The 21,673-nt window shown below is 37.2% G+C and overlaps 1 protein-coding gene across 1 annotated transcript in view; it reads right to left on the bottom strand.

The window, feature by feature from the left end:
• GNAS (GNAS complex locus) overlaps nucleotides 1–19,237 on the bottom strand; it is a 286,023-nt gene extending 266,786 nt beyond the window's left edge. Inside the window, exon 1 of the mRNA XM_074288704.1 lies at nucleotides 18,789–19,237. Coding sequence (XP_074144805.1) covers nucleotides 18,789–19,059 — 271 coding nt within the window. The 5' untranslated portion in view covers nucleotides 19,060–19,237. The remainder of the gene's footprint in view (nucleotides 1–18,788) is intronic.
• Between the last annotated feature and the right edge of the window lie 2,436 nt (nucleotides 19,238–21,673).

Genomic DNA, 21,673 nt, shown 5'->3' with positions numbered 1-21,673 from the left:
TCTGGTGTCACATAGTGGTTGATAATATTCATTTTTGCAGCTATAGGATTTCCTTAAGTCACAAGCTGGTCTCTGTGTGGCATGAGAAAGTTTGAATTTGAGGGGAAAAAATCATGTCTATGTTTTCTGGTGCAATTGCTTTTGTTGCAGCTGTTCTGTTTCCCAAATGTTTCATTTACTTTTCTGAGGAGCTGTTCACGGGCATTCAGAGGTCTGTCTCAAGTACTCCTAGCATTGAAATGTGAATTTCTAAAGAGCACGTGGATTTGTTTTGGGCAGCTGCAGGGACATGAAGGGCACAGAATCAATGGGAAATAACAACCAATTCCAGAGCTCAAATAGAATGTGCTTGCTTGTGTGTGGAATGTCTTATTTTGTGCCAATGTGCACAATTAGCAATGTTACTGAAGAATGACTGACTACAAACTGCTTGCTGGAAGTATTTATTGTACAGAACACATGAAAAATGGGACAGGGTATGTAAGCAGTGATTACAAATGTTGTTTGCAGAATTGGTCTTCACAGTTTTTCAGATCTCCAAGGAGATGAATTAATTAAGCATTAAAGACAGAAGGAAAGAATATGACTCTAGACAAAATGGACTAAATAGCAATGATTTTAGAAGTAAAGACTAGTTGTAATCGAAAGATGACTGGATTAGGAATCAGGGTTTTTGAATTGGGATACAATCCCAGCTCTGTCATTAAATCTGGACAAGTCACTCCCCTTCCCAAGTCTCACTTTCCTCATTCATAAAATGTAAGGAGTTTAGCAGCATGTAAAAGAAACTAGCTTTGGAGTCAAAGGGTCTGGTTCCAAATCAGCTTTTGATCTTTACTACCTTTATGACCGTGGACAAGTCAGTTACTTGAAGTGGGACATCATCTTCATCTTCTTTATTCCCCTCTCACCAGAACCTTGGACTCTGTCCCCAGAAACACTCTGATGAATAATCACTTTCATCCTATATTGCCCTGAACTGAACCTTCAAATCACTTCTCTGCCATGCTCCAAAATGAGCATACCCAATCACCTCTCTTTATAGCTCTCTTTAATGTTTTATCTTTTCTTTATATAGTGGAAGCTCCCCAATGGTAAGAATTTCCTTGCTCTTTTGTACTTGTATCCTCTGTGCTTAGTACAGTGTTCCATAAATACTTCTTCATTCTGTTTACTCATTTGTAAAATAAAGAGGGTTGGCCTAGATGGCATCTGAGATTCTAACTACATCTGTGATTTAAGGGAGTATAGGGAACAGGAGAAATGTAGAGGATCTCTAAAGTCTTTTCTAACTCTAGCAAACCAGGAATTTAAACATATGTAAACTCAATTTAACTTGATCCAGCAATGAACTATGACACTGACTTGGTTAATTTCAATCCAAGGTCAATTCATTATTTTTCTACTGTGAAATAAGAATTACTCTCAGAATCACCTTGGGATATTTCATGCTTTTTTATCTCAATAAAGCTCTCTGCAACAAGACTTTGGATCAGAGATATAAGACCATTTAAATGGAAAAGAGCACTTTCATTTGCATGTTGCCAATAAAACATTGGACTAACAGTCTTTCTTCTAGAGAAAACTTCTTTTAAAAATAAAAAACCATTTAAAAAATAATAATTGACCTTCATTCAGCATAATCAGGATTTGATATCTATATCTTCTAATTAAAATCTTATAGACATTAACGCTGATTAGTTTTGTTCTCATTAATTCAAAATTTGTAATAAATTTGATAATTTATCACACAGTAAAGAAGGAGCTGAAATTTACCTTATTTTAACTCATTAGTTAACTCACTAGCCGTGAAGAAAGGCCTAGCTAAACAAAATTAATGATAAAGTCATAAGTAAATTATTTAACCTATATAACCAAATTACTTTCAAAGATTTACTTGCAGAATGGAAATGGATTGATTACAAAAGAGACTTGTCTATTCACTAATGCAATGCCCAAGTAATAATTTATTGGCAGCCAGCTGGAGTTATTCTATGTCCTTGAAGAATTTTAAAAAACATATTTCTTTGAATGAGACATTCTATAATTCAGGCAGGCCTTCCCCTTAATTAGTCTTAATGGGTGCATTTTTTCCCCCTGAAGTATTTTCCAAATGTTGATAATTTTACAATCTGAATACAATTAACTCTTCATCCACTTACTTGCTTTTCCTTTGTTGAATCGATTAGACCAATTTCTTTTGAATGTTGATATATCTCATTGCAGAAGCACTGTAATATTCCAGGGCTTGCTGCAGTCAACATAATATCATCTGCAAATACTTACCATCTGTATGGAATCCCTTTTTCATTGAGGCTTTACACAAAACATCCAATAGGACATTGGCTAGAATGCTCTCTGCTGGGTAAGAAGAACTAGAACTGTGATTTCATTGATACAGGAAACTCCTGGATGAGGAAACTCTTTACACCAACACAGAGTGGCACCTTCTCTGCAACAGTAATCTTATAGCATTAGCTACGATACTAAGAAGTTAAGTGACTTGCCCAGGATCACACTACCAATATGTGCCATAGGTGAGACTTAAACCCAAATTTTCCTTGGTAGATTTTGAGTCCATTCAAATGCTTTATTTTGTTTTGGTACTCAGAAAAGTTTTAAAGTATAGTTATCCCTTCTACAACATGACTTTCCACATTGAAGTTTCAATACATTGCAGATTAGTATAAAAATTAAATAAAAAAATTTGGGAGAATCTTTGCAGAAGCCACAGATGACACTCAGAGATCAATAGGTGACAAAAAAAAATACTTATCCCAAATTTTACAATATGGTACTGTAAACATCGCATAAAATAAAAATAAAAAGAACACATTCAGATCTTCTCTGGTACAGAGAGAGAAAAAATTTATGTGGATTTTCCATATCTTGGGGGTACCATACTCCTAACTTCTGTGATGTGGATAGGATAACTATATTCAAAGAATCAGAGATAGGCCCCTAATGTGACAATGGGATCTTGTATGAAAGAACAGGAATAGGTTATCTTCTTTGCTAGTAGAAAGAGTACTAATCAAAGGCCTACTTAAATTCAGAATGTTCAGTAATATGTCAGATCTAAGACAGTAATCCTCTGAGACATACTAGATATGTAACTCTGAGAAGAGCTTCTCAAACTTCAACTTGGAGAGCAACAGGCATTGAGTGAGAATTAAGCTCCATGTGCTGTTCCTATTATTGTTTTTTCTAAGCACCTACATCTAAGAAAAGCCAAATTACATCAAGAATGGGAATTGAGTCTCAAAATTTTTGAGTAAGTACTTTATGCATTCTGAAGCATAGAAAAAGTCAACTCACTTGAGTATAAGTCAAAGGGAGTCTGAAGGGCAATAAGATAGATGAAATATTCCTCTTTCCATCTCTCCTGACAGAACCCCCTGGTCAAGTCTATATTCCTAGGTTCCTTATGTTACAATAACTTATGGAATGCTTTTTATAATAAACCAAAACTATTTGCCAAAAAACTTGAATTTAATCTCCTCTCCTAAGTTCAACCCACATATCATCTTACTTCAAAGAATCAAAGACATGCTATTTTGTCTCAGATGTAGTCTAAGTCTGGTGACAATTGATTAGCTAAAGAAAAAATGAGGCTGAATATGAAGACACTAAAAAATGAGGCATCCCTGACTGAATGGAACCAAAAAGAACAATGGAGACCAAAAATTGATAAAATTTATAAATATGTGGATTTAGATTATAAATTCACTAAAGATTTAATTTGTCATACAAACAAAGCTCACATTAGTTGGGCATAATGAGCATAATGACTGAGAATAAAGGATGAATCAGACAATGTCCTCCCACAAAACCCAATCACCTCAAATATCACTACAATCATAAGATAATAGGATGTAGGTCTAAAAATGTACCTTAGACAGTCATTTATGAATTATTAATACTAGAAGGAAATTTAGATCACTTCTAGTATAGTCTTATCTTACAGATGAAGAAACTGAGGTTTAGTAAGAGGAAGTGACTCACCTTTCATAGGAAGAGAGAGATCTAAACTAAAACTCACAATGTTTTTTTTATATTTTTATAGCATTTTAACATTCATAAAGTATTTTCTTCAGAACAGCCTTGTGAGGTAGGCAACAAGAGAAGCACTACACCTGTTTTACAGTTGAGGAAATGAGGCTAAGAGAGATGAAATTAATTGACCAAGATCCTACATCTAGTAAGTGTCAGAGTTAGCATACAAACTCAAGTCTTTCAGCTGCAAAAACAATACTATACTTTCATGAAATACAGTTGGAACACTTATTCAGTAATCAGATATATTGAAGATTTGGGAATTTTTTATTGTTGATAGATGAAAGACAGGAGTCAATAAACATAAAATAAATATCTTAAAGTTTCTAAAACTTCAAATTTCTTGAATGTACAAGTATCATATCATTGAGTTATTAAGGACAATTTTCAATAGCGAGGGCACATGCTTATTAAGCACCTACTATGTTTTAGGTACTGTGCTTAAGTGCTGAATATTCAAATACAAAAAAAAATGAAACAATCTTTGCTCTCAAGAAGCATCATATAAGATCATCTCAATGATGCTAGAGTAGAAAGCACTGTTCCATCATTAGGTTAAGACATCATGTATATTATGTATATGGGATAATATTTTTTTATCATACCCTGGGTAATATTCTGTGGTTCAAATATCCTGCAGCTCAATAGGAAAGAGACCACAGGAAACATTTATATCTGATTTTATGATGAAAAATAATCAATGCATGGACCAGCTGGCTACTTTGTCCTGCTTCAGGCTCTCATTCCTCAGTACATGCTTTTTTCTTTCCTAGTAGGCTTACATCATCTCCATTTGGATATTTTTTTGGGAATCCCAGGGAATTGTCTCTGAGACAACATGGCCTTTCCCTGATCAACTTCCACCCTTCCACTATTTTGATACCTCAGGAGGTATTAAATAAGCTATTCAGCTCTGAACTCCCCATCCTTCTTCATACTACCCATCTTGCTCTGGGAAATATCATTTAATCAATATTATCACTGTTCCTGAAAAGGTTAATTGACTATTCCATTCAACACCCTAGTGACTTCTCAAGCTAAGACACATTTTCTTGGGCATCATTCTCCTATGTCTTATCTCCCTCATTAAAATGTGAGCTTCTTGAATTCAGTTTTGTATTTGTAGCCCCAGTGCTTCGCATAATGCCTGTCACAGAGGAGGTATTCAAGAAATGGTTTTTTAATTCCTTCATTCATCCATCTATTCCTTGTACATATGTAAAAACTATTATATAATTCCTAGTCTGATCATCTATCTTAGCTGATGTTGTGAAATACTCACTTAAAGGATCTGGGAAATGGAAGGAATAGAGGAAGAGTAAATAATTGGAATCTAGAGGTGGCATACAATATGTGATATGTCTTCAAAACAAAGAAAGTTATATAAATCTCATTTCCCTCTGGCATGTTATATAGCAGGGCTTCTTAAACTTTTCCCACTTGTGACCTCTTTTCACCCATAAAATTGATATGTGATCCTGGGTGTATGTAAGTATATAAAATAGTATGTAAATCAAATATTTCCTGATAATAATCCATAATTGTGTGACTGCTACATTCAGTTACATGACCCCATATGGGGTTGCAACTAGCAGTTTAAGAAAATTTGCATATACCATGACTGCAACTTCCAGGATCCTTTGCTAACATTCCAAACTCTTCTTGCCCATGAAGAGATCTCTTCTGCAGTGCTCTGGCTGATCTAAGTTAACCGGATATGAAAAGAAAATTATTCTTTCAAATGGAATATTACTCTACTGTAAAAATTGGTAAATGTGAACAATACAAAGATATGTGGTAAGACATAAAGTTATGCAAAGAAAGCAGAATCAGAATTGTATTACGTAAAAAGGGAATAATAGCAAAATTGAATGAAGATATGAGTAAAAAAGGATTGGACAGAGAATATAGAAGCAGGTAAAAATACTGTTATATTTTCTTTTTATCCAACTGTAAATAATTTAGAGCAGCTAATTTCATTTGTGATTTTATTTCTTGGAAGATTATTTATTTTTCTTCTGGGTGAAGATGGATCTTAAGTTTGAACAAAAATTGTTTTTTGAACCTATAGGTCATAAAACAAGAATTGGAAGGGATCTCAGAAGCAATTGTCAAATTTTTCTAATGAAAGAACTGAACCCAAAGGAGGCTAACAACTTGTCTTAGGTTATAACGGTTGTAAGCATCAGAGGTGAGATTTGAATCCTGATTCTTTGATTCTAGAATTTAGGCTTTTTTCCACTTTATAAGATTTTTTGTTTCTTATCTGTAATTTAGCATCTGCAGTCTCAGATTAAAGGAGCTATTCATTAGAAACGCTTCAAAGATGGCAGATAAGTTTTAAAACAAAACAAAATGAAATCAAATCTACAAGGATGTGTAAGAAAGGTTGCTGGGAGACAGATTTTACTTATGAGAACTGTATAAATGAGAATGTATCCTTTACAGATCACTGTACTAAAGATATTTCACAAAGTTGTCTACAATGTGTCTCTCTTCAATGTCTCTGCAATGTCAGTTTGAGAGAAGCGGCTGCCACCTCATAATAATAATGAACCAATCCTAGGCTAGCTTAGCACTGAGGGACAGGCTACAGGTGGCTGAAAGTGATCAGTCAGAATCCCATTAACACTCTGCATCTAATGCTTCCTAGAAATGGCCAAGCCCAAGATAAAATGAAATTCTACTTGTTTCATGCACTGCTGAGAACATGTAAATCTCTAGACCCAGTAAGAGCTTATTTCAATTTTCTAAGTGGGAACTTGTTATAGAGAATATGCTTTTGAAACTACTTAATAAAATTATTGAAAAATTACCCCTAGAAGACTTAAGTGTAGTGACAAAGAGTAAAGTAAGAAGAACCAGAAAAACTACATACCCAATGACTCCACCAATGTAAATGGAAACAACAATAACAAAAATGAAACTGAATGCTTTGTGATTATAATGCCTGGGTTTAGCCCCAGAGAAGAGATGAAATTAATATGCCTACTTTCCTTCCTTAGAGAGAGGTAGGGAGCTAGGACTGTGAAAAACTGTATACTGTCAAAGTAGGCTGATATATTCATTAATTTGCTAAACTGTTCTTCCCGCTCCCTATTTATTCCTAGTTTCCCTGGCTTCCTGCAAGACAGCTCAAATTCCACCTACTGAAAAAAAGATTTTTCCCAGTCCCCTTAGCAGCTGGTGCCTTTTCTTCTGAGATTGTTCCATCTACTCTGTCTAATTTTACATGTTGTCGCCTCTATTAGAATTCGAACTCTTGGAGGGTAGAGACTATCTTGTTCTTTGTTTGTATTCTAGTGCTTGGCACAAGGCCTAAAAGTGTTGTTAGTATTTGTTGTAGTTGTTCAGCATTTTTCAGTTTTTCTTGTTAAAGATATTGGAGTGGTTTGCCATTTCCTTCTCCAGTTTTTACAGAAAAGGAAATTGAGGCAAACGGGATTAAGTGAGTTGTCCAAGGTCACACACCTATTAGGTGTCTGAGTCCAGAATGGAACTCAAGAAAATAAGTTTTCCTTTTTCCAGGTCTACTCACAGTGCCACTGAAGTATATAACGTTTTTTTTTTAAAAAACGAAAGTAAAATTAACTCCCCCTCCATCCCCAAGAAAAGCAACCATTCTGCTGGAGCCTTAAGGTGAAAGTGAAATTGAGGGCAGAATGATGTTCCTTTTGATTAATCCTTCTAAAATCCCCCAACTAACTTTAAACTTTACTTTTATCAAGGGACTAGCCCCAACTAACTTTAAACTTTACTTTTATCAAGGGACTAGGCTACACACTATTGGCATTTTCAGATATATGGCTATATGCCATTCTTCTTAGCTATCCTTCCAGTCTGATTTCCCATTTCCACTAAGGCTCCATTTCAGTTATTGACCTCTCATATAAAACCACAAACTAATGAATTCCTTAGGACTGTTAAAGGCTCTTTTACATTTTCCTTGGAAAGAAACATAATCATCTATCTAAGTAAGGCCTGAGATGGAAGACAATATGATATAGGGTTGGATCTGAATAAAATTATTATATTTGTTTAATTCCAAGAAACTTAGAAATATAATAACTGACATTTATGCAGTGATTTTGAGTTCAGAAAATATTTCATATATATCTTATTTGAGTCTCACAGCAATCATATGGTTGATAGGCAAGAACTATCAAACCTATTTTATCAATGAGAAAACAAGTTCAGAGACATGATGAAGCTTGCTTATGATCATGTAGAGATTTTCATAAATCCAAAATGAGCACCTCAGAATTAGAATGATTAAGATTGCTATTTTCCCATTGTTCAAATCATATGGACAGGACATAGTGAATAAGACCCAACGAATCTTTACCCAATGTTCAATTAGGCAACAAACATTTACTAAATATCTACTATGTGTTAGACACTGTATTAGGCAGTAGGTATAATGACAAAAATATATGTGTCCTCAAGGATCTTATACTCTATTAGGAGGAAATAATCTAAGAATGTAAGAACATAAAAACATAAGTTTGGAGTTAGAACAGAGCTAAGAGATTATCAACTCCAAAATTTTATAGGTGAGGAATCCAAGAGACCAAGAGAAATTAAGTATTTGCCTAAGATCATAGAGGTAAGTATCAGAGATGAGATTTGGACTCAGATCCTGTATGTACAAAGGCATTTAAAGGGAAAATATGTACCAATTAAAGTGAGAAGGACTTGTAACTATGAGGATCAGGACAAGCTTCCTAGAGAAGGTAGCATTTAGGCTGCATCTTAAAGAAACCAATAATTCTCTCAGGTACAGTTCATATACTATAGTACCTTCCAGTGATTTAAGAATGTCAAATTGTTAGTGTGTAAAAGATGAATCTATGGAGGCAAATAGTCCAATAAAGAAGCTTTTACATATAATCTCTTTCATTATTACATATACTTTTTTGAAATGGAAATTTATTGTCATATATTTTGAATCTTCCCTGATGTTCTGCTGGGTACATTACAATGTTTTGTTTTGATTTGTTTTTTATTTTCCTTTTCTGCCTTTATTTTTATATCTAGTTTTTTTCTTATTTTGTATTTAGTTCAATAAAAAAAAATTAAGGAGTTCTAGATTTAACAAAAAAAGGGGTTATTATAACAGTCCATGTAAGAGATAATGAGACTTCATTTAGATTGGTGGCCATGTAATTAGAAAGGAGATATTGGATACAAGATAGAATGTGGAGGTAGAATAAATAAAACTTGGTGAGGGGGCAAAGGAGGGTGAAGAGTTGAAGATGAAGCTGGGGTTTCTAATCAAGGTATCTAGGACAATGATAATATCCTCAACAAAAAATGGAGAAGTTAAGAATGTGGGAGGCTTTTTTTTGGGGGGGGGAGACACTAAGTACTGTTCTGTACACGTTTCATTTGAGATGCCTTCATGATAGCTAGTTGCAGATGGTTTTTGATCATTTGGACCTGGAGTCAGGTAAAATACTATAGCTGGAACAGGGAATCATATGCATAGACATAATAATAATAGGAAACTTGTGAGATTACCTACTTTGAGAGTTCAGAAAGAAAAGAGAAGAAAGTTCAGAATAGAGACCTAAAGGTGTACCCATGCCTTACCATGGAAGTGAGACAAGGATAATGATCCCAAAAAAAGAGACTGAATAGGAGTCAGAAAAGTAGGAAGAGTAGTGTAGTGAAAATTTAGTAGGAAATAATAATGGTAGTAACCACTTTGGATAGAGTTCATAGCATCTCAAAAAACTCTAATGACTAGCACCATATCACATGTTATAAATAATCTGAGGGATGAAAAGAGCCAAGAGAGGGAGTTCAATACTGGGCCAAGAGATGTATTAATATGATCAATGATGTTGGAATTTAAACAAAAAAATAAACAAATGATATGTTAATTTCATGATTCATTAGGGACACAGGGAGATAGAAAGTTGAAGAAGGTTGTATATAGTGAGGAGTTTATCAACAGTAAAAGAAAAAAAAGAGAATGGGACTAAAGTTTCTTTCCTATCTTAATAGGACTATATTAGAGTTCAAAGGGATCTTAGATTTGATCTCGGGAATCCTTTGATTTTTAAAAGTAAGGAAAATGAAGCTCAAAGAGGGTAAATCATTTACTTGTCAAGGTCACACATCAAGTTTGTGTCATATTAGAACTTGAAAACTGGATCTCTGACTCAAATCCAGTGCTCTTGTCATTAGAAATAATGAAATAGAATGTGAAATAGGAGAATTTGAATAATACAAGTTGGTGAGACTTTAATGTAGTCAGTAGCCTGCTTAAAGAAGGAAAATCAGGCCTTCATCTCTGTATCCCTTCAGTCTTTAGCAACACATAAGCATAGATTGAAAATTGGAAGAGACCTTGGAGTTTACATATACATAGTATAACATCTTCATTTTATTGATATGCAAATTAAGTCTTTAAGGCTTAACCGATTTGTCCAGGCTCACACAGATAGTAAGTGGTAGAACTAGTATTTAAAATATCATCCTCTTTTCAGAAAGGCCTGGAGAAACTTACATGAATTGATGCTGAGTGAAATGAGCAGGACCAGGAGATCATTATATACTTCAACAACAATACTATATGATGATCAATTCTGATGGATGTGGCCCTTTTCAACAATGAGATGAACCAAATCAATTCCAATAAAGCAGTAATGAATTGAACCACCTATACCCAGCGAAAGAACTCCGGGAGATGACTATGAACCACTACATAGAATTCCCAATCCCTCTGTTTTTTGTCCATCTGCATTTTTTATTTCCTTCACAGGCTAATTGTACACTATTTCAAAATCCGATTCTTTTTGTACAGCAAAATAACTATATGGACATGTATACATATATTGTATTTAACTTATATTTTAACATATTTAACATGTATTGGTCAACCTGCCATCTGGGGGAAGGGGTAGGGGGAAGGAGGGGAAAAGTTGGAACAAAAGGTTTTGCAATTGTTAATGCTGAAAAATTACCCATGCATTTATCTTATAAATAAAAAGCTATAATAAAAAAATATCATTCTCTGATTCCAAATCTAATTCTATTTCTTCTTCACTGCCTCCCTATAATTGGCTTAATGTCAGAAGTGAACTGAGAGGAGTGGAACAGAATTTATTATGCTTCAGGTGAAGTAAAAAAAGCAGGGGTAGCAATCCTGATCTCAGATCAAATAAAAGCAAAGACAGATCTAATTAAAAGAAATAAGGAAGGAAACTATCTTACTAAAGGGTACCATACATAATGAAGCAATATCAATACTAAACATATATGCACCAAGTGATATAGTATCCAAATTCCTAGAGGAAAAGTTAAGAGAGATGTAAGAAGAAATAGACAGAAGTGAACTGAGGGGGACAGCTAGGTGGCGCAGTGGACAGAGAACCAGCCTTGAATTCAGGAGGACCCGAGTTCAAATTCGGTCTCAGACATTTAACACTTCCTAGCTGTGTGACCCTGGGCAAGTCACTTAACCCCAGCCTTAGGGGGGGAAAAAAAAGTGAACTGAGGGTAATGCTTTGAAATAATAGAGAAAAAAGATTAACTATTTATCATCTGGCTAATTTCTCTTCTCTTTTTAAGTACTTTGCTATTATCTTAATATCACTCCTTATGAGTAAGATGTGTTTATGCTTTTCCCAACATCAGGAGGCAGCAGAGTACTGGTTCAATAGACAAGTTCTTATAAAGTCTCTGATACTTATTAATTGTGTTATCTTGAGTAAATTATCTCATCTCTCTAGGAAAAAAAAAAACAAAAAACAAAAACACCAAATGTGAATGTTCAAAGTAAGTAGTACAAACTGACTATATAAAAAAGGACTGAAATTTATACAGCACCATATAGTTTACAAAGAACATCCCTGTTAAGTAGCCATATGGTTTTCCCCTTGATATAGAAAATGAAACCAAGAATCAAAAAGTTGTAGCAGGTCTAGAGCCTGTCAGTCAGTCAATGGACTATTATTTATTTATTAAGTACCTATTATGCACTATGCTAAATGCTAAGGATACAAGGAAAAGAAGGGGAAAAAAAGTCCCTGCTGCCAAGAAGTTCATTGTCTAACTGGAGAGACTCTATGCAAACAATTATGGATATGAAAGAAATATATAAGATACATTAGAAATAATCATCATCAGGCAAGAAATGTTTCCAGTACTTAAACCCAAGTTTTCTGATGCGAATCAGAAGTTCCTTTCGCTATTTCTGCCTGTATCAAAAGTGAAGACTGTTCACTGTCTTTTTCTTAACATCAGAAATATATGAATGACTTGTTATTGTTGTTGCTGAAAATCAAGCCTTACAGATAAACCATTAGATTTTAAATGCAGCTATTTAATTGTTTTCTCTTCTCTCAAAATCAATTAAGCAGTAACTACTGACCCTTGGTCCTCCCACAATGCATAAGTGCAAAAGATATTACTATTTTGATGGACATACTGTATTACTTGATGCTGCAATGGTGCTATTGGCTAATGGGGTAATCAGCTAAATGCAAGTCTTTTTCTCCCTCTTCAGTGTGATGAGAGGTAGTTAGGTAGTCCAGTGGATAGAATGCTGGGTCTGGAGAAGAGAAAAACCTGAATACAAATCTAGCTTTACATACTACTACCCAAATAAGTCACATAACCTCTGTTTACCTATTTCCTCAACTGCAAAATGGGGATAATGATAGCATCTATTCACAAGATTGTTGAGTATCTAATGAGATATTTGTAAATCACTCAGCACAGTACCTAGCACATAGTTGTTGTTTAATATCATTCACTAACTTCCATACACACACACATATACATACATACACACATAAAATCAATCAATTATTGGTCTATCTTAATATAATGTTTTTTAAATGGAAGAGTAACAATTTATTTTCTTGGAGGGCATTTTTTAAACTACAAATATTTTTGTAAACTTTTTTGTACCATTTTTTTTTCTAATGTTGAGCAAAATCACTACATAGCATTCAGAAGATATGACTCCAAATCCTGGTTCTGCTACTTAACACCTGTATGAACTTGGGCAAATCCTTTCACTTCACTAAGCCACAAATTCCCTTATTTATAAAAGTGGGTCATAATTAGAAGACATCTAAGTTTTCTTCTAGATCCTAATCTGTGGTGCTATCTCTAAATTTCAGCAACACATTTGCTGAAGCTCCTCCCGATAACCTTTGAACAAGTTAGAGAGATTTGGGCTGCATCATAATAGTTAGATTCAGAACTACTTGAATGACTAAATCCAGAAAATACATTTCAATGGATGGAGAGAATCGGGAGGACAGTTTCTAGTGGGGAGAGTCACAGGGATCTCTCCTTGGCCTTATTTCAGTAATTATATTCTATCAGTGACTTGGAGAAGAAGAGATGAGAACTATCTTCAAAGTATCTGAAGGAGTAATATGCATAAGAAGATTCAATGGGATGCTTAACTGAAAGAGATAACTAATACTTTGAGTGATTGAAGTAGGATCCAGCAATATCAACAGGCTATAAAAAATAATATATCATAATATAAGATGAAATTTTACAGGGATAAATACAAAGTTCAATATTTGGATTAAAAACAATTTGTTTTAATAAACAACAAATATGAACTTGGGCAAATTCATTAACTTTATTGGGCACCATGGGGTAGTCAGTCCCTCAATCTCCTCATGTCTTTTTTTTTTTTTTTTTTTTTTTTGTATTCTTAATAGCATGAACTCTATGGGAAGGGATATCAGGCATATGGATATCAGGCACTTAGCTATGGTGTGATCACCTCTACAGCACTGTGTTCAGTTTAATGAAACACATCTTAAGAAAGGTCTTAACAAGCTCAATAATATTCAAAGGAAGGTGACAGGGAAGGAAACAGTAAATCATTCTATCTGTACATCAACTGAAAGAATTGGGGGTATTTAGTTTAGAAACGAACACTGAAGGAAGAGACTGAATTGTTTTCAAGGACTGTCATGTTAAAGAGGGATCTAAATTGTTCTGCTCAGCTGCAGAGGGAGAATCTAAGAGCATTAAGTGCAAGCTGAAGAAAGGTAGACTTTAGCTCAATATAAAAATAAACTTACTAACAATAAGAAAAAACAATGAAAAAGAGAATGAATTGGCATCCTTAAAGGTCTTCAGTAAACTGATAGTTGTTATTAATGTTAGAGGTACTTGTTGCTCTGATCTGTATTGAACAAAATGAGTTCTGAATGCTCTTCTTTCTCAAAGATTTAATGATTCCATTGGACAAATAGGTAAATTAAGAAAATATGCAGAGATAAAAAATCAAAAAGTTGATTACAATGACTTCTTTAATAGCCAAGGCTGTGGAAATAAATATCCACATGGTACAACTACCAAAACTCCAATAAAGGAAAAAAGAATACAGATGTGGAGATAGCTATTTCCAATTTATATTGACTTCTGATACAGAATGTATATTAACATTAACCATTTTAAAAAACTTAATTCTATGACTTATAAAGACTTTTTCAAATAAAACAGAAATTTTTAAGAAATCTTTAAATTTTATGAGGAAATCATGATCAATTGAAATAGCTCCCCTTAAAAATAATTGCTTATAAAAGGGTAAAGTGAAAATTGTTATATCTTACAAGCCTAATTGGCTTGTGCTTGGCATAGTGCCTGGCATATAGCAGGGTACTTAATAAAAGTTTATTAATTGACTACTGGCTGATAAATATGTGTGTGTGTGTATATGTGAGTGTACATATAAATTGCTCCTAATTATCAAAATTGTGGCAAATAATCATATCCCTTTTACTAAATCATTCATAATTCTGTGAAATTAAAAATAAAATTTATCTAAAACACAAAAGTATTTAAAATCATCCTTCATGTCCTCTAAGTTCCCATTAAAATGACTTTCTTGTGCTTCACAATATCCAAGATTGCACCACCTTTCTCAATGTCTTTGCACAGGCTAGAAAGGACTACTAAAATCCCTTGCTTCTTTCAAAGCTCAATTCATTGGTCTTTTCTGATCCTTCTAGCCCATGGGTTCTCAAATACAAAATCCCAAGGGTCAGTGAACTTGGATGGGGAAATTTTACATCTTTATTTTCACATCTTCTAACTGAAATTTAGCATTGGTTCATTTTGCTGAACTGCTCTTCTCTCCCCATCTTGCTTTTTTATTCTTTGTTGCTCAGAACTGCTTTCTTGGTAGGGAAGAAGGGAGAGATATATTAAGAAGTAAAGATGATATAAAAATGAAACATCAATAAAAATTCTGAAAATGAAGCAAAAGTTTCCACAGCTAGACACAGCTAGATTACAATGACATGATACTTATATTTACCATATTAAAAGCAGAACTAGCACTGGTGAATTTCTTTTATTTTGGGAAAATTTCTTTATTAGGTTAATTTCTTTTTACAAGAGAAGGGAGGGTCAATTTCAGAGGGCTTTATTTTAGCTTCTTTTTTTTTGTCAAATAGTGGCATCAAACTCAAAGAGAAATGGATCCCTGAGGGTGGCATAAGGACTTAGAAAACCACAAATTAACATTATCTGTTTTGTGTTGTAATGTTATTTTGCTAAATATTTTTCAATTACATTTTAATCTGGTTCAAGCTGTATTTCCAAGCCTGGTAGGCCACATGCCCTCAGAGGCATGTTGGACACCTCTGGTGTAAAACTCTGGTTTGAGTAAGTAAGCCTTTGCTTTCCCTAATAGCTTACAGAATTGTCAAAGGACCATAGAATTGGAAGGGATTTTACAACACAGAAAAATAGCACTGCAAAAATACTTAAAACCACAGAGACAGAATACCCTAACTAGAAAAAAACTTTGGAGAGTCAATCTAACCCTAGCATTCTCCCAATTAAAAAAATAAAGCCTAAACAGGTTGTACAGCTAGGTAGTGGAAGAATAAGGATGAGAGCTTTGGTTTCCTCCCTCTCAGTTCACAGTGTTCTTCAGATTACACCCCTCTGCTGCCTCCCTGAACTCTGCTCTGAATATTGAAATTCCACACACATGGAAACAGCTGCTGTTTGAAAAATGGTGATTAGGATGGTATCATTTTTCAGGGTTTGTTGGCTCAGCACAGTTTCAAATCTACTTCATTCCCACATGAAAGCATATTTTCTAATATGCCACAATATATATTATTATTGCCCTTATAGCAAAAAAGTTATCACATCTTGATACAATACACTATATACTGTAACAATATAGGCATAATTTAACTAAAGTATCATTAGAGTATAAAGTGTATTGTTGATAATGGTATCAAAAAGAGCCATAAGGTAGTAGAGAGGCAGTGTGGTGTGTAGTAAGTACAGTTAGGTAACACAATGGATAAACTGCTGGTCTGGAGTTAGAAATACTTGAGTTCAAATATTGCCTTAGACACTTACTAATTATGAGACCCTGGGAAAGTTAATTAATTCTGTTAGCCTCAGTTTCCTCATCTGCAAAATTACGTGGAGAAGGAAATGGTAAACTACTCCAGTATCTTTGCCAAGAAACCCCCAAATGAGATTACAAAAACCACTAAATAATAACAATAATAAAGTGTGGTGTAGTAGAAAGTGATGGTTGGAATTAGGAAAGCAAACCCTTGGGAATTCTTACAGAATAAGAAATATATCACCAGAAACTGAGCCGGCATTCTTTCACTTCAGAAATGTTCATCTCAGAATTGCTTATTTCTGAAGTAAAAGCTATTATAACAAAGCCATAAATCTAAATGGTTAGATTTTAAATGAAGGCAGATGTGAGGGAAATAGGAGAGAAATGGAGGGAGCCCTTCTAGCCTGAGACCTTGATTTTTAAGGGAAAATGTCATTCATCATGGACAATTCTAAAAGCCTTGTTCATAATGAATATGAGGCTTCTTTGCACAGCCACAACAGGTTTTACCTTTGCTATCTTTTGTTCTTTTCCCAAAGTACTTAGAAAATACACTTCATATGTCGCAATTCATATGCTTTAAATGTTCCACAAGTCACATACAGTCACACTGCTGAGATGCACTCCTAGAACAAGACCTAATTTCACGTGATTTGATTTAATTACTCCTAAAACCCTTTACTTTTACTCTAAATATGAAAACGATCCCCACACTGGAAAAAAGCAAACAGAATGTCTAAGAATATGTACAATTTTTATAAAATGCATATGGAAAAATACAGTCTATCCACTCTCATTCCTGGATCACAAGACTATCTATCCTTTAGCTGTATAGACACAGCAAACTTAAGTTATTCAGTATTTAAAAGCATTAACAGATGTAGGGCCACTCCCACCTATTTAGAATCACAGAATCACAAGGCAGCTAGTTCTGTGGCTTCTACTGAAATACCATAAGTAGTGGTGGAGCTATTTAGCGCCTGATATAACAGCCTGGCAGTGCATCCTCCTCTAACCGCCCCCCCCCCCCAATCCTCCCACTTAAATCAGGCTACAGAGTTAGTTGTCTACAGAATCTGCTGCCTTCTGGTCTTTCATCTGACTCAACGAAGTCCTGGAACCGAGGAAGCAAGGAACCGAACTACCTGGGCAAGCTAGGAATTATGGTTAAGAGGCAAAGAAACAAAGGAGAAATGGGAGATAAGAGGCAAAAGAATATTTTGCTGGGATAACTGACTTTTTTTTCTGCCCACTACCCAGGCCAAAATCCACTCTCTATGCAAGCCTTGGCATCCAGGATGAGAAGTCCTGACACTTAATACTCCTTGACTTTAAAGCTTCCAGCTGCGGTGCGCTTGGCATCCAGTGCAAAGAATGTGAAGTGGAGACTAAAAGTTTTGCATGGGATAAAAAAAAAAAAAAAAAAAAAATGATTGAAAGTCTACTTCTAGGAAGCACTCAACCTGAGCAACCCAAGACCCGTTTCCTTAGCTGGACGAGTTAGCTGATATGTGGGTGGTTCTCCCTGTACTCTCAGCTTCGGGCCCATATCAGTCTGGAGCTCCATGGGTGCAGGAAAGGACACATTCTATAGGTTTTTTCATCATCATTCGATGTTATATAGGCGGCGAGTTTTCATTCACTGATGCTACCCTAAACCTCCACCCTTCCATCACCGCTCCTCAAGGGCCATCCCAGCAACTGCCCCTTACATTACTCCCTCCCAACACCCAAACATTCACACGTCCTTCTCCAAACCTCCCCCCCCACACACACACTCTCCTTCCGGGCTCAGCCCATCTCGACCGGCTATTTCCAACACTGGGGCTCATTGTAGCGTTCTGCCCCAGCTGGGGCCGAAAGATCGCCGCCCTATCCCCCGCCCCCACCCATCTCTTTCCACTACCACTACCACGAAGATCACCACCACGATTACCACTACTACCCCCATCCCCGCCACATCCTCTGCCCCACCCCCTCCTTGGACATGGCTCGGAGCGCGGGCTGCCTCAACCCATCCTCCATCAGGACCCCGCCCCACGACAGCACTTGGGGTGAGGAGTCCCTCTCTTACCCCAATCACAAACCAAACCAGTTTTCTCCTTGTCCCACCACCTCCCTCCTTCCAGGCCACAATATCCCTCCTTCTCACTTTTCTTGAGTCTGGGCTTGAGGAACCTACACACATCGTCTCAGGGCTGTCAGGGGCCTGGACTGGCACTTGCGGCCCCCAGCACTGGGCATGCTCTCTCCTCAACCCCCATCCCGACTCGCGAGTGCCTAGCAATTCAGACTGCTCCCCCTATCTTTGAACCCCAGACAGTAACCCCGGACCCCCGAGCCCCCAGGACAAAGCCAGTTGCCTCACCCAGCAGCAGCAGCCGGTGGGTCTGCCTGTATTCGCGCTTCTCCGCCTTCAGGCTCTTGTCGATGCCTTTGCTTCGCTTTCTCTCTGCCTTCAGCCGGGCCAGCTCCAGTTCCCGCAGCCGGCTCCGCGACTGAGGGTCGCCTGAGTCGGGCTGCTGTCCCCCAGGGAGGTCGCCCGTTTCCAAAGCGACTGCGGGGCCCCGGCCGCTGTAGGAGATGGAGGGGTGATGGGCGCCCAGGATCCGGGCTCGGAGGCTGTAGCACATCCCCATGGCTCTGGGTGAGGGACGCGCGGCTCTCCCGCGAGCGAGCGAGTGAGCGCACACTCCCCGGGAGGACACACACACCGCGCGCGCACACACACACCACACACACACTCTCTCCCTAGCCCTTTCGTTCCCTTGCTCACTAGCACACGCCCGGGCTAGGAGAGCAGGCTGCGGGCTTAGCTCCCCGCCCCTCCCCTTCCCCTCTCGCCCGGCCCCCCGGCCCCCCTCCCGCCCCCTCCGGTCACTCTGGCCAGACGAGTCCATGCGCTCTGCTCCGGGTGCTGCCTGCTCTGCCTGGGTTACCCAGTCTGCCCCGGCTTCGTAATCGGCGGGGAGCCGGCGGGACCTGAGGATGTTCCGCCCCTTCCCTGGCGGAGTGCAGACTGCAGAGGAGAGAGGGGGGACTAGGGCGGGGGTGGCCTTCGTAGGGGGTTCTGACGCCTCTCTTTCCGGATTGATCGCCTCTCTCTCCACCAGCCCAGGAGCCAGAAAGCGACAGCCACTTCACACCCCACGTGATCAGGACATGTTTACCGTATTTCTTCCGAACGGGTGGGGAAGTGGTGGTTGTTGCAGCTCAGGCCAGGCCTGCAGCCTCCTAAACCTCCTTCTTTTGGTCCGGCCCAACCCTCCCCCCGGGAGACTTCGTCTTGGCGGCTCCAAACCGCTGCCTGAGGCAGCCGCAAGAGGAGCTGGCTGTAGCCGTAGCCTGAGACCCACAGGTGGCCTAGTCCTCCCCGCAGGGCCATCAGTTACCCAGAGAAAATGACATTTGACTGTTTTAAATGTTTAAGCATTTCTTACACACACAGCGCTGGTGGCTGTCCTACGCTACCGGGACTAGAGAAAAGACAAAGGAATCGATGCCCTCAGACTAGGCCACTGCCTGGACATAATGAAATCAGTGCATTTACGTGAGGAACAAAACGCTCTCATACCTGTCAGATTTCTTGGGTTTGTTTTTTTTTTTTTTTTTTTTTTTTTGGTAACTATAGGGCTACATTCAAAGCATTCCGGCCAGGCCAGCTTTTTTTTTTTCCCTTACACTAAGTCTTGGAGACCCTCTTCTGTGTTGTTCCTCCATCCCTATGCTGATTTTCACTAATTATTGCTACCCTTTCTATACATACACTACTCTCTCCCCCGAAAAGAAAAAGGGTCAGGTATTTTCTTCCTGATTTTTCTTTTAAGGAAACTGAGTCATAGAGAAGTTACACAGCAAGTATGAAGGATATGGTACCTAGACCCAGGTCCTTATTCCCTTAAGCAGCAGGAATTTGCTAAGGGCCTTGCCTAAATTTTGTTTTGGATAAGCCTTCTGCACATCTTCCTAAAAGGTAGGACAGTCAAGGTTCTCAAATTTTAAAATAGCATTACATCCCAATAAACATTTATATCAAGCTATGAGAGTCTGTTGGAACTCAAAATCTTATAGTCTTACATTGAAATAAGACATGAAGATGATAAATTTTTTTTTTTTTGGAAGAAAGATTATTTCTCTAGTCCATCCCAAGACAACAACAAATTGCTTCTTTACATTCAAGGTATTCCTATTCTACCCTGGTCCTGCCCATAAATGTTATCTCTAAAGGATGTCTGGAGTCTTTATCAACCTTTTAAATATCTTTAATTCTCTTAAGTCTCTAGACTTAAGATTAACTCAATTCCTGAACATTTCATAGCTGCTATCATTTATGGAAAATCATGTCTGAAATCTGATCAATAATTTGAATTGGGGGGAAGGATCCTTTTATTGCCTGCCTTCACAGACAATCATAGAAATCTGGGTCTTCTGGAAGCTCACAACAGTAATTCACCTCTTCAAATAGGCTGATGGAATGTTAGCGATGTATGGAATTTTCTAGATCATTTTACTAAGGAGAAAGCAAAGGTCCTATGTTACATGAAAAACCTGGTTAATGTAAAAGCTAAAACAAATTCAACAAATATTTATTAAGCACTTTACCACATTCATGGAAGAAAGGCAACATGATGTGGTGGATAGAGAGACATCTTCAGTTAAGACCTGGGTTCAAGTCCTACATCAGACATATACTGTATAACTTGGGACAAGTCATTTAACTTCTCATCGAACCAGGTAACTTTCTAAGATGAGATCACAGAGCAAGTGCCAATAGGGAATTTCTTTTCTCTATACCAATAAAATCAGAGACATAGTCCCTCTTTCCCACCAAAATATTTTGATGGCACTATATGAGGTTCTGGAAATACAAAGAAAAACTAAATAACCCTTTCCCTCATATTCTAATTGAGTGACACAACATGTATACAGAGAAGGAGGAAAGAGGTAATTAGAGGAATGAGAAGAAGTGGTGGTACTCAAACTAACCCTTGAATGAAAACAGAAGTGGATGAAATGCATTCTAGACTTGGAAGATAGCCCATGTGGAAGCATGAAGAGATGATATATTGATCTAACCTTGAGAAACTACTACTGGACTCCCAGGGGCTTGGGTACTATACCATTCCCTGTCCTCTAACCAGCTGTGTGGGTTCACTGTTATAGAGCCTGGCTTCAAATAAAAGCAGGGCTAGCCTCCCTGCTCTCACATTCTTTCATTACTTAAACTCTCATTCCAGAATTCTGGGCATGATT

The sequence above is a fragment of the Sminthopsis crassicaudata genome, chromosome 2, assembly GCF_048593235.1.
Source record: "Sminthopsis crassicaudata isolate SCR6 chromosome 2, ASM4859323v1, whole genome shotgun sequence".
Classification (NCBI taxonomy): Eukaryota; Metazoa; Chordata; class Mammalia; order Dasyuromorphia; family Dasyuridae; genus Sminthopsis; species Sminthopsis crassicaudata.
The sequence above is the reverse complement of the archived record's forward strand: the minus strand, read 5'-3'. Positions and strand labels throughout refer to the sequence as shown.